A 14,391-nucleotide genomic window follows, 5' to 3' on the forward strand; every position below is an offset into this window, starting at 1 on the left:
CTATTTTAAGCACAACCTACTACACAAACTCAAAACATCTTTTTACTGCCACGACAACACCCAAAGATATGTGTACTTACACAGAATTAAACTGATTTAAGAGAACAAAACATTTAATAAGATGCAGACTTCCTGACAGTCACAAGGCACTCACCCATTCCCCTTTAACCTCCACCAGGAAAGCAAAGGTTTGAAAGCAAGGCAAAATACATGTTTAATGAAATGTTTCATTCTCATGGTATATCTACACTCTATTCTTCTAGTGGGGCTGGTGCTTAACTAGTCAGTTTGAGGAAAAGGACTCAGTACCATTGTAACAAGACTATGTTTCAAAAAAATAGCAATATATACTCATTAAAACATAGATCATCTGTAACATTTCCTTATCGTAATATTTGGTAACACTTCCTTATTTCAGGAAGAGAACATTACTTTTCTGCACCTTGTGTTGCAACAAAATCCAGTTTCAAATATGTTAGGCTTTTTTTTTTTTTTTAAAGCAGTATAAAAATCAACTTTGTAATGAGGTCTTCTCTGCTATGGCATTGTACCTTCATAATGTTTAGATTCCTGCTATTGCATCGTATTTAGATAATTTCCAATTAATCTGCTTTAAAAGGCACAAGATATTTCAAAGACTAGGCAGGAGGAATAAAGCAGCCTCAGGGCATTAGGAAAAAGAAGATGGGGAAGAAGCTGCGGAACACTCGGCCCGGGTCACCATTCACGTGCAGTGTGGTGCGTCCACACTTGAGAGAAACCAGCAGTTCTTTCTGTAAAGAATGAGTGAGGCTGGCGCCCAAGCATTCAAAACTCTGTGCTGGATGAAGGCAGAGAGATTACTGGAAGAGGGTTTCGTTATTGTTAGGGAGATGTTGACTTTGAAAAATTCTGGAGCATTGGGCACGACTCCCTTATTTCCAGCCCATAAGAACTAGAGAAAAAGCTATCAGAAAATAAGGGGAGATGGGATTGAGTTCTTTGAGGACCAAACACACTGTTCTTTCTATATATTTTGGCCCATGAAAGATCACATACTCTAAATACAGATACGATGCATAAATGGAAGATGAATGCATGAGTAATTACAGTGACTGCATGACACCCTTTTATACTTCAAAGACATGGGTCCTACTATGGGAAGTGTTTGTCTCAATTCTTAACTTTCATAGTTCTTAAAAAAAATTCTGAACCATTTCCATAATAAAAAGAAAAAAAAAGCCAACAGTAATGCAAAGCTTAACCACTTCTAAGACTTACGTTAATAACTGGATTGAGGAACTACTATTTTCTTTTAGGAAATAATTTAGGTCAACCACATTGCTTTATTCTTTCTTAAACTGGTTACTATAGTTTTAGTTACAATCATAAGATTATTATTATTATAATTAAACAAGCTGTAACAAGCAAAGTTCTGAACTCTTTCATCTGTTCATTTATAGAGTAGGAAAGCAGGTTAACTGTATTTAATTCATTACTCTTCACACAATTCAAAGTTTACACAAAGGGAAAAAAAGATGCTTTGACCCAAAGATACAAAAATTATCAGTGGCAACTATGAAAATGATGATCAAGCATTTTGCATTTAAAACTATTTCTGAAAGACTACTTTTAATATCTAAGTAGTAATCTAAACTCTAAAATTACCAGAGCTTTACACATTTAAAATTATGCAAGGCTATGATAAGAACCCATTTTCTTTAACAATCCTATTTTAAAGTGATGCTGGGATACGTTTTTAAGTGCCAACTTTCATTCTAATAGAAAAGGAAGAAGAGTGAGGCTATACTTCAAAAACTCAAATGCTGGATTACTGGATTTCACACTCACTAACCATTTTACAATTGTCAAATAAAGTACAAAAAGAGGACAGATGCTAACCATCAACAGAAAGCACGCTTTCGCTGGAGTCTTTCTTACCATGACTATATCTCCTGGCTGGATCGTGATTTCATCGTGACTTCTGGACTCAAAGGGATAGAGTGCTCGGTAATACACCACCTTTACATTCTCCTGTGCAGAAATGCTAAGTGGACCTTTTTCTGTTTACGAGGAAAGAAGGAGAAGGGAACAAAAATAAAACGTTACACGGAACACAAATGTATGACACAAGCCAAATTACAGACATCTATCTCCTCTGCTGCCTATCTTAACATCTGAACAATTTACATCTACTCAAGGAATTTCTGGAACACACAGTGAGGATGTGTTTGGTTCTGAAACCAAAGGAGAGCCAAATCTGATGTCAGCAACTAGAACCCATCAGAGAGGTCATTAGTGGACGCTAAACCAAGGTCATCCCAGCGCTGAGTGCAGTGAGGCTGCCTGAAGTCCCTGTTCTCTGCTCCCTGGCTTAGGCGTCAACAGTGCGCATCTATAAAGCATCCAGACCTCTTTCCCCCATGCAGGGTGTCTAGCACGATGCAGCAGTTCGAATGTGACGCAAATTTGAAACAGCCAACTCATAGGGGAGGGGGCAAAGAAGCATAACTTTAACTTTCCATATTAAGAGACATGGAAAGGTTGATGTTTTAGGCCCTCAATGTGGTCATGTAAAACTTAAGTGCTGATTTCACCAAGAACCGTTCTTATTGAGCATTCAATTGTAATTCCTGGTGAATTACACGTCCTAGAGAAAAAAATGAACCAAGGACAGACCCTAGATGAAAATAATGTAGCTTTTCAATGAAGTAAAATTTTTAAAAATGCACGTGAGCAGAGGATATTTTGGATCCTGATTAATAACTACTCACAGCCCTCTGAACTGTTTTTACCCAAGAGCTGCAAGTATTTTGATACACACCTATTTTCTCTGAAAAGCCGTGAAAGTACTATCTTTGTGTCATCTTGAACTGAATGATGTGCATAATTTCCCACTGACCAAAGGAGAAAAAAAATCCTCATTTTATACCAAGAGGACGCATAAGGAACTTAAGATCAAGTCATGGTGAAATAATTTTCAGATCAAAAAAAATATTAAAACATATATTTTGTCCTCGTATGGCACAGGCTCCTGTGTGGATCTGATGGCTTGCCAGTCTTTCTCCCTGGACTGCATGCATCTTGAGGCAGGGAGGGTGTCGGCCAACTCTGAACCCTCACTCCCATCCCTGCCCGCTGTGCAAACAGGAAACAAACATTTGTCATTTGCCAAACAAAGGAAAAGGCCATCACTTTCCTCAGCTGAGTATTATCTCCTAAGCTTTACAATATCATACAGACACACAAGAATTTAAAAAATACATTCTAGTTTGCATCTGATAAAAGGGATAACGTTTTTTAGCTATTTCAAAGTCTTTCATTTATCGTTATTTATAAAGACGTAACTTATGTTCAAAGGGCAAAAAAAAAAACGTTTCAAAAGGTAAGAACACAGTTGTACGCAGTGCAGACTGAGGACAGTGAATGTCACGTCACTATAGGCAAGGGGAAGAAGTGCCACTTCCTGCTTTTGAGACAGCCCTGAAATTCCCAGAGAACATAACAAAACAGAGAAGCAGGAAGGGTTATGACCTCCATTTGGAATACAGGTGTATGAATGGGGCTTGGCAATGAAACTTCATGCCACTGTCGTCTGCAAAAGACTTCTGCATGCCAAAGGTTGGCACGGTGTGGGGAGAACTAAACAGACATCTGATGATGCTAGAAGATGAACAGCTGCACCATCCAAAAAAAGACGCTGACGTTCTCATCGCTATGAACACAGCCAAGATAGAGCCTGATAAGACATGAATATTTCCCAAGAGGATCTGGGAGAACAGGACTTTTTAAAAATTTTTATTTTATATTGGGGTATAGTTGATTTATGATGTTGTGTTAGTTTCAGGTGTAGAAAAGGACTTATTTGCTAGAATAATTTTGGCCTCTCATACCTGCAGTGGACCAGGGTGCTTGGACAGCTGGCTTAGCTGGCTCTTGTTGATGGAAAAGCCGACTCAGCTTGTCTTGCATTTCCTGTTTGCCCTTTTCCTCACTCTCCTTCTTTTTGACACTCTCTTCCCTTTTGAGTTTTTCCTCCTCGTGGGGTTTTCTTGGCCGCTGATGCTCATCTTCTTGTTGCACGTGCTCCAGCCACTGCTGGTCCCTTTCCTGAGCTCGTCTGTCAACAAAATGCCTGATTACAGCAGGGAAGCAACTCCCAAGTTAACACTGCTGTGTGGCCTCTTTGCACAAAGAGCTCCATCTAGTCAATGGGATGCTAAACACCAAGGGATATTGTTCTTCAGATGGAGGGATCGGAATCAATGAAACAGAGGCTCTCAGGGCTCCCTTTCTGAGTGAGATGAAATCACATGATGTAGAAAAACACAGAAAGAAAATTCCTGATGTAGCTAGCTTATAAAGTGATTAGAAAAAATCACAAAAATACTTCTCGATTTTAAAACTGGCATATAATTGCAAAGAAAAATAAAAGCCATACAACATAGGAACATAACTTCGATGAAGAGAAAGTATACCCAGCACTGCAAATGAAATATTGCTTAAAGAAGTCCATGAACAATTAGATCACTGAGGGGACACACTGTATGTACACGCACACAAGTAGCTCCCCAGAACTGAAGCGGGAACCAACAGGTTATTTTGAACCCTTGAGGTAGTAACCAACCCTTACTAAGCAACAGTTTCTATGTATCTTACTGAATTCGACTGCTTTGTTTTTTAAACTAGCTGACACAAAGTGCAATTAAATATAGGCCTTGAAAAATATGATGGCCTCAACCTGAAATCCATAGGAAAAGATCGGGGATGATTTTTCCCTCATTCCATAATATTTTAGAAAATCAGAAAACACTTTAAATGATCACACATTAAATGAAACTAATGTGGGACTTCCCTGGTGGCACAGTGGGTAAGACTCTGAGCTCCCAATGCAGGGGGCCTGGGTTTGACCCCTGGTCAGGGAACTAGATCCCACAGGCATGCCGCAACTAAGAGTTTGCTTGCCACAGCTAAGGAGCCTGCCTGCCGCAACTAAGGAGCCCATGCACTGCAACTAAGACATGGTACAACAAAATAAAGAAAGAAAGAAACTAATGTGCAATAATAAATGATACCATGTTAATAATAACTAGTCCTCCACGTTTGTTAACTACTTTAACCCTCACACTAGGTAGGTAGGTCCTATCATTATCATCCAAATTTTACAGATGAAAATGAGGCAGAGGGAGTGAATGACTTGTCCAAGGTCACACAGCCACACCAGCTTGGGGACCACTTCAGGCAGCCTGGTTCTAAAGTCTACAGCATGAATCGCTAGCCTGTGACATGGCTAACGCACAAAGGTCATCTCCTGGAACTAGGAAACTGCTAAGGGAACATGATATAAACAAATAAAACTTTTATTCTCCATTAAAAAATATTATATTTATTTCTACTCTGTATAAACGTGAAGCTTTACTGCAGTAGAATTCTTTTCAATTTAAATCAAGCATTTCACTTACAATTTTCAAAACATCTTTTAAGAAAGCATAAAAGACATTTTTTGGAGGGGTAGGAATGTTAATTATTATTCATAACAACAAATAAAATTTGCTTAACATATTCCACCAATAAAGGCCACCATTTATAAAAGCATATAACCACGTAAAGTTAAATTTTGGGTGCTATTTATCATACAATTGTAAGCAGAAAATTTAAACTTTTATATCATGACACTGTATGTGTATTTCTACTCTGTAGGAAAGTGAAACTTTGGTGCAGTGTATTGTGAATAATAAACTTCGAAGATAAGAAAATGATGGAGTTAATCAACATATCCAAGGAATTAATCCCTGGGACATAATCCTAGACCTACCTCCTTCTACCAAGAGAACCATAAAATAGTCCTCTAAATTGGTTTGAAACCCTACCTACCCACTGGCATGATAAAAAAGACAAAAACACCAAATGCAAAATACAATATGTACCCATAATAAAAAGTGCTGCAGAAGTGCACCCTGGGGACTTCCCCGGTGGTCCAGTGGTGAAGAATCCATCTTCCAATGCAGGGGACTCGGGTTTGATCCCTGGTTGGGGAACTAAGATACCACATGCTGTGGGGCAACTAAGCCCACGTGCCACAACTACTGAGTCCGCTTGCCTCAACTAGAGAGCCCATATGCTGCAAACTAAAGAGCCCATGCGCTCTGGACCCCGCACGCCACAACTAGAGAAAAGCCCGTGCACCGCAACGAAGATCCCACATGCCACAACTAAGACCTGATGCAGCCAAAAATGAAATTTAAATAAATAAATAAATAAATAAATGTTTAAAAAAAAAAAAAAATGTGCACCCTGGCAGTTAAACTGAGCTCAGGCCAGTAAAAGTCAGTGACTTGCCTAAAGTATGAGTTTCTTCATCTTTTTAGTCTAATTTCAATAACCAATTTTTATAATTTACACTATACCATTGGGATATTTGGTCACTTTTGTTTCTTGGGAGTCTAAAATCAATTTGTAGTCTAAAAAGCAAATATCTGATAACAAAATCTGACACACCAAAAGGGAAACAATAAATTTCTACAATTTACTACGAAAGGTTACAAATAAAAGACTACAGACATAAATATTCAAACAAAAATGTGTCTGTGTCCTAAGCAGCAGCAGCAACAGCAAATTTTCTCCTTTTGTACTCGAGTTTCACTTGCAGTTGAAAAAAAAGAAGAAAGAAGATGGCGTGGTATACTTGCAGTCTCACTGGAGAAACCCTGTGTGGCCACTGAGCTCAGGGACTTTGATTTGAAACCCAGGACTCTGATGCCCACTGTTATTAAAAGGCTGTGAACTGGAAACGTATTTTGGTCATTGGCATGCAAACAAGCATACCAAGTGTCCCAATTTCTTGTATAATTACATTTATCTACATAGTCGTAGCCTGAGAGAGCTCTGGGCACCAACCAAAAACTTTGGGGGGTACTTATACATGCAAAGATTTATATATACATGTGCCCACACACACATTAAAGACTGAAGGCTCTTTCTGGTGCAGTAAGAACTTGGAGAAGCCCGGCAAAGAATAGTAAATACTCAAAGTTCCTTCCAGAAGGGTCCACAATCCACTGAAAAGACTCACCTTTGGGCTTCTCCTTTTTGTTTTTCTAATTCTATAATCTTTCGCTCTTGTTCTTTCTGTTTCAGTCGTTCAGCCTCTATGGACTTCTGTTTCTGTAGCTGCTGCTTATTATGTATTTCTCTTAGTTCCTATAAATGATCAAGAAACAGTTCATGTAATGACATGCGCTGATAGACATTTCCACTGTTTATCAGCATGCAACATTTCATAGTGGGGAAGCCCAGACACGTAGGAGATAATGCTTCAGGTTTGAAAAACATTAACTTGGAAAACTAAAATCACTCTACATTTTGACATGACTGATCTCCAGAAGCTGTCTGAGATCATATTTTAGTGAGCCATAACACACTGCACCATGGTCCATGAGGTGCTTTAGAAGGAGCTTGCTAGGGACGAGCATTAGAAAAATTATACTGCTCAGGGCTCAGCAACAATAATGGAACTCAACCAATTTTGAGACACGGTGATGATCTTGAATGGAATCTTAAGATTCTTTTGATAATAATCAACACCAACCTCCACTGGCTTTGAAGATGTACATACTTCCTCATACACTTGCTCCTCTAAACCATTACAACCTTGCTCCACTAAACCATTACAACCTCACCTCCTTCTTATGATATGCTGCTTTGAAACAAAACAACATCCTTCTCCTCCACAACTTTGAGTCTCCCCCCAGGGTATATTTTTCTTCAAATCAGACCTCTTCCGAAGCATCTTTTCTTATTAAAACCATGTGTGAAGCTGACAGCTGCCCCAGACTAAGCCAGCAGTCAGATGGAAAGTAAAAAGCTATAATTTGATTATCACTTTGGATCCGATTTCCTCATTTGATACTAACACAGGAATAACAGTAATTTCCTTAGCATGCTACCGAAAATAAAGTGTATTTTATGATATTTAAAGTACTCAAGTCAGAAGTTTAAACATCCCAAAATATGAAGAACAAAGAAATGCCTGTTGGTGGGGGAAAACCCTCTGATTCCATAGGAATCAAATGGTCACTAACAGATTCAGTAACCAAATCTCTTCTTATTTGTGTTAACAATAAATCAGACAAGTCAAAGTGTCCAGTAGAACCAAGAGTAAAGTTCCAGTTGACTTCTTGGTCTGGCTAACTAGGGGGGCAGCCAAGGGGTCTATATGGTGAGATTTAAGAACTAAGGCCTGGGCTTCCCTGATGGCGCAGTGGTTGAGAGTCCGCCTGCCGACGCAGGGGACACGGGTTCGTGCCCTGTTCCGCGAAGATCCCATATGCCGCGGAGCGGCTGGGCCCATGAGCCATGACTGCTGAGCCTGCGTGTCCGGAGCCTGCGCTTCACAATGGGAGAGGCCACAACAGTGAGAGGCCCGCGTACCGCAAAAAAAAAAAAAAAAAAAAAAAAAAAAAAGAACTAAGGCCTGCCCTGTCTTCTCTTGATTTGCTCACTGGTAAGTCCAGATGGGTAGGTTTCTTCCTGCCTTATTTCTACCTTTAGATTTCATTCACAGATCAGACATCAAAGGTAGAGAGATTGTCTGAAGAAGATCAGTGTTAAAATGCACTTATTGCTAGAGAAAAGCCCTAAAGTGAGGCTAACCTTTTCCTACTAGCTAGACCGTTTTTAAGACAAAGTTAGAATGTATGTAACAAGCATTCTGTATACCATAAGTGACATTGAGAGGTCCTAAAAGGGATCAATGCGATACGAGAAAAAGTTTAACTGGAGATCAGGAGGTTAGGGGGAGCAGGTACTGGGCAAGGAGGAAGGACTGGAGAGAAGGAGGTACTTGAAGAGGGGGAAGGAAGGAAAGAAGGAAGGGGCTTCAGTAGAGAACCCAGCAGATGAGCCTGGGAATAACCAGACAGGATGCAGCAGGAAGACACAATTTTGTAAGGCACAAACTGAAGGACTATTCCCTGTGGCTGCAGCCATGGGCATGTGACTTCCAAATTATGAAGCGTACTTGAGACAGGAGTTTAGCTATAGAGGGGCCATGGAAGGCCAAGAATGGAAACTGGAACATAATGATGACGCCTTGGTCTGTTTACAGTTCTAAGAGACAAAAATCAACATCACAAAAAAAGAATTCCATTTTTCATCATCTTTCTCACTGCTATACCATGGGATGTAAAACTTCAATGTGCTAAAAGTTCAGCAGTATTGCTTTTCATAGTAATTTGGAATCAAGCATAAATAGTAATCTCTAAAAACATGAATAAAAAATCTGGTTAATATCTGGGATTTGATATTTCAGAGACAAATGTAAAATAAGGGTCAATTTCTGTTAGAGTTATTCGCACTCTTGGTTCAAGTTAATATCTACGTGAAAACGAAAACTGCAGTGGAATGCTATTAATCGAAACTCTATATGTCCTAAGAGAGGAAGTCAAAAGTTTGCCTCTGCATAGACAGGGATGGCCCACTCTGTCACTGACCCAATGGCTGAGACCCTTTAAAAAGAAGGGTAAGAAGTGATGAAAATTTACTTTTTTTCCTATTTTCAAATTTCATCTTCAACTGCACAAAATTCTCAAATAGGTTCAGAAAAATAATTTATGGCAACAGACTATAATTGAAAGGTACTGAACTGGGAACAAAGATACCAGGATTTTAATCTCAGGTCCCTGATATGCACCACAAGCTAAATCAGAGTAGACAATCTTTAGTTTTTAGTTTTAAGATCTGTTAAATTGTTAGACATTGTTCATCACCATAAAAATTTATTCTCTATTTATCTGTGTCTCTTTTATTTAGGATTTTATTCTTATTACATAAACTAAAAAGGTATAACCAGTAAGCAAAATAATTCTAAGCTGAAATTAAATACAAAAGAGTAAGAAATGACAGAGGAGGGGACTTGCCTGGTGGCGCAGTGGTTAAGAATCCACCTGCCAATGCAGGGGACACGGGTTCGAGCCCTGGTCCAGGAAGATCCCATATGCCGTGGAGCAACTAAGCCTGTGCACCACAACTACTGAGCCCGCACACCTAGAGCCTGTGCTCCGCAACAAGAGAAGCCACTGCAATGAGAAGCCTGTGCACCACAACAAAGAGTAGCCCCGCTCGCCACAACTAGAGAAAGCCCGTGTGCAGCAACGAAGACCCAGCGCAGCCATAAATATTTTTTTTAAAAAAAGAAATGACAGAGGAGGAATCTGATTGTATATTAAAACAGAAAAATTCTTACTTCATCCAGGAAAAATGTATTTTAGGCATAGTGATATTCAAAACACTTAACAACACGTACTTACTGCACAAGAGCTGGCCAGTTAGAATGGACGCCGGCCATGATGTATCAATGCATCAGGTAGACCGGGGCACAAATGAAGATTTTTCATTTTAACAAAGAATTATACTGCATATTTCCTTTCTATATTGGGCTCTAGTAATTGGATATTAATTTATAGATCAATAATTACCAGATACAAAGTCAAGACAGATGGAAATAAAGCTAGCAACATATTATGAGGGACTATAAAATGAAAAGCAATAAGAAATAAACTTAAAGCATCTATAGGAAAAAAGTCACGCTAATGAGAGTTTGAAAACAATTTTTAAATGTTTCAAATACATGAAGGAAGATATTTTTAAAAATTTAAAGCACACTTATTTTTGAGTATAAGAGAATTGGAGGATAAGCTGAACCTATCTTCAGAACTGTCTAAATAAGCTGCAGTTTCAAGTACCTCTAAGGAAATGGAGCTTGCAGGAGCCATAAAATAACAGATGTCAAATGAGGTAACAGAAGGCTCTGACATCTTATGATCCAGATTTGAAGACTGCAAAGTTTTTCTGTCATTTCCTTCATCCAAGTCAAATACTGCTGAGATACACAATCAAGTGTAAGAAAATCAAGATGCTATGAATAGTAAGGCATTCTGGGTTTTCCTCTCTTTCCTTGGACTTGGGAGTTTAAGATGGCATGAACTAAAATAAGCAGGAAATGTATGATTCCTCAGTTGATTACTTTTTTTTTTTTAAAGCTGAACTTCTGAGACGGCAATCTATAGAATGAAGGAATATAAACTAAAAACTAGCTAACAACTTGCTCTTCTGTGCATGACAAGGAGCAACGAGTCCTTTCACATGGGAGCTGAGGGCTGCCCTGTTCCTTCATTCCTTTTCAATACCGTTTAAGAAATTCAAGTATAGTTATTTACAAGTTGCCTTTTAATTCTTTCAGGGAAAACATTTTCCAGGTGACAAATAAATCTGGTGTTTTATTAATTTTTTTATTTACTTAGGAAATAAGAGAACTATTGGGAGAAGTAGCTAAGAAAAACTTCCCCACACAAATCGTATCAACTCTCCTGGTGATCAGCCTGATGTAAGTGACCCTGCAAATTCTGTTAAATCTTGTCACGGTTATTTCTCTATTATAACTAAGATAAGCAGAACAAATAAGAAATTACTGCCATTCAAAACTCAGTATCTCACTTGTAGCTCTTCCTCAAGTTAACTTACTTTTTTCTAAAATAAGTAACTCTACAATCACATATTTATTTATTGGCTGTATATTTATCCAGCAATATGGTATTGAGTGTACAACTTTGTTGACCTTTCTTCTGAGTTCTACTCAAGGGTATATGTTTTACACTAGATATACTGAACAATAGCTTAATATTAACTCCTAATAAAGTATGGTGACTTTCTTAATAAATAAGAAATAAGCATGCATTCAATAAGTTTTAGCTACAAATAAATATATAGGAAAAATAAAACTCCTATAAAATGCATAGTATATATAAATTAAAATAAGATTTTGTCCACCAATAATATCTACAGAATTCTAAGATAAAGCAGAGTTTCTTATCCATGGTCTATGAAAAAACTTTGGCTCTGTGAACACTATGAAATTACATGCAAACTGGAGTATATTGGCATTTTTCTTGCTGAGAAGGCACAAAGCTTTTATTTGACTCTCAAAGGGGTGTTGGATCAAACACAGATTATAAACCACAATAAGAAAATGATTGGCAAATAAAGACTCTGTCTTATATTAGTTAAGATTAATGAAAATCAGCTTATTTTTAAATTTCTTCCTTCAACCAAGGGGGAAAAGTCACTTATTTCCCCTAAAGAATTAAGATATTTGCACCATAAAACATCTTTGGACATCCTGTGGCATACAGCCAAAGTATTTCAAAAGCAATATGCTTCACAAATTGAATACTCAAGAAGATCCCATTTTTTGCCCTGAGAAATATGGCTCACTTTCAAGTTTACTAAAGACAGTTGTTCTATTGCTATGCAAGTGGCACAGAATCACTTAATTAAAAAACTGTGAGTGTATCTCCTTCATTTGGTCTTAGAAACACTCAAAAATAAAGGTATTATGTGAAGTGATATTACATAAAGTATAAAGAAGTACCCACTGGGGTTCAAGATGACGGAGTAGAAGGACGTGCGCGCACTCCCTCTTGCCAGAGCACGGGAATCGCAACTAACTGCTGAACAATCATCAAGACAGGAAGACACTGGAACTCACCAAAAAAGATACCTCACATCCAAAGACAATGGAGAAGCCGCAATGAGATGGTAGGAGGGGAGCAATCACAATAAAATCAAATCCAATGACTGCTGAGTGGGTGACTCACAAACTGGAGAACACTTATACCACAAAAGTCCACCCACTGGAGTGAAGGTTCTGAGCCCCACGTCAGGCTTCCCAACCTGGGGGTCCGGCAACGGGAGGAGGAATTCGTAGAGAATCAGACTTTGAAGGCTAGCGGGATTTGATTGCAGGACTTCAACAGGACTGGGGGAAAAAGAGACTCCACTCTTGGAGGGCACACACAAAGTAGCGTGCACATCAGGACCGAGGAGGAAGGAGCAGTGACCCCATAGGAGACTGAACCAGAGCTACCTGCTAGTGTTAGAGGGTCTCCTGCAGAGGCTGGGGGTGGCTGTGGCTCACCCCGGGGACAAGGACACTGGCAGCAGAAGTTCTGGGAAGTACTCCTTGGCATGAGCCCTCCCCCACCAAAGAGCCTGTAGGCTCCAGCGATGGGTCACCTCAGGCCAAACAACCAACAGGAAGGGAACTCAGCCCCACCCATCAGCAGAAAAGCAGATTAAAGTTTTACTGAGCCCTGCCTACCAGAGCAACACCCAGCTCTACCCACCACCAGTCCCTTGCACAAGCCTCTTAGATAGCCTCATCCACCAGAGGGCAGAAAGCAGAAGCAAGAAGAACTACAATCCTGAAGCCTGTGGAATGAAAGCCACATTCACAGAAAGACAGACAAAATGAAAAGGCAGAGGACTATGTACCAGTTGAAGGAACAAGATAAAACCCCAGAAAAACAACTAAATAAAGTGGAGATAGGCAATCTTCCAGAAAAAGAATTCAGAATAATGACAGTGAAAATGATCCATGACCTCAGAAAAAGAACGGAGGCGACGACTGAGAAGATGCAAGAAATCTTTAACAAAGACCTAGAAGAATTAAAGAACAAACAAACAGAGATGAACAATACAAAAACTGAAATGAAAAATACACTAGAAGGAATCAATAGCAGATAACTGAGGCAGAAGAATGGATAAGTGACCTGGAAGACAGAATGGTGGAATTCACTGCTGCGCAACAGAATAAAGAAAAAAGAATGAAAAGAAATGAAGACAGCCTAGGAGACCTCTGCGACATTAAACGCACCAACATTCACATTACAGGGGTCCCAGAAGGAGAAGAGAGAGAGAAAGGACCCCAGAAAATATATGAAGACATTATAGTTGAAAACTTCCCTACCTTGGAAAAGGAAATAGCCACTCAAGCCCAGGAAGAGCAGACAGTCCCAGGCAGGATAAACCAAAGGGGAAACACGCTAAGACACATAGTAATCAAATTGACAAAACTTAAAGACAAAGAAAAATTATTAAATGCAACAAGGGAAAAACTGCAAAAAACATACAAGGGAACTCCCATAAGGTTAACAGCTGATTTCTCAGCACAAACTCTACAAGCCAGAAGGGAGTGGCACAATATATTTAAAGTCATGAAAGGGAAGAACCTACAACAAAGATTACTCTACCTGGCAAGGATCTCATTCAGATTCTATGGAGAAATCAAAAGCTTCACAGATAAGCAAAAGCTAAGAGAATTCAGCCCACCAAACCAGCTCTACAACAAACGCTAAAGGAACTTCTCTAGTGGGAAACACAAGAGAAGAAAAGGACCTACAAAAACAAACCCAAAACAATTAAGAAAATGGTAATAGGAACATACATATGGATAATTACCTTAAATGTTAATGGTTTAATGCTCCAACCAAAAACACAGGCTCGCTGAATGGATACAAAAATCAAACCCATATATATGCTGTCTATAAGAGACCCACTTCAGACCTAGGGACACAT

At 39.0% G+C, this 14,391-nt stretch overlaps 1 protein-coding gene across 1 annotated transcript in view; it reads right to left on the bottom strand.

Moving 5' to 3' along the window:
• Positions 1-14,391, bottom strand: part of ITSN1 (intersectin 1) — a 172,675-nt gene that overhangs the window by 81,227 nt on the left and 77,057 nt on the right. Inside the window, exons 16-18 of the mRNA XM_022552996.3 lie at positions 7,052-7,179; positions 3,873-4,099; positions 1,921-2,042 (exon numbers count right to left, since the gene is read on the bottom strand). Coding sequence (XP_022408704.1) covers positions 1,921-2,042; positions 3,873-4,099; positions 7,052-7,179 — 477 coding nt within the window. The remainder of the gene's footprint in view (positions 1-1,920; positions 2,043-3,872; positions 4,100-7,051; positions 7,180-14,391) is intronic.

Source organism: Delphinapterus leucas, chromosome 4 (assembly GCF_059928025.1).
Source record: "Delphinapterus leucas isolate spDelLeu-1000000601 "Yukka" chromosome 4, BTC_Dleu_Yukka2, whole genome shotgun sequence".
NCBI lineage: Eukaryota > Metazoa > Chordata > Mammalia > Artiodactyla > Monodontidae > Delphinapterus > Delphinapterus leucas.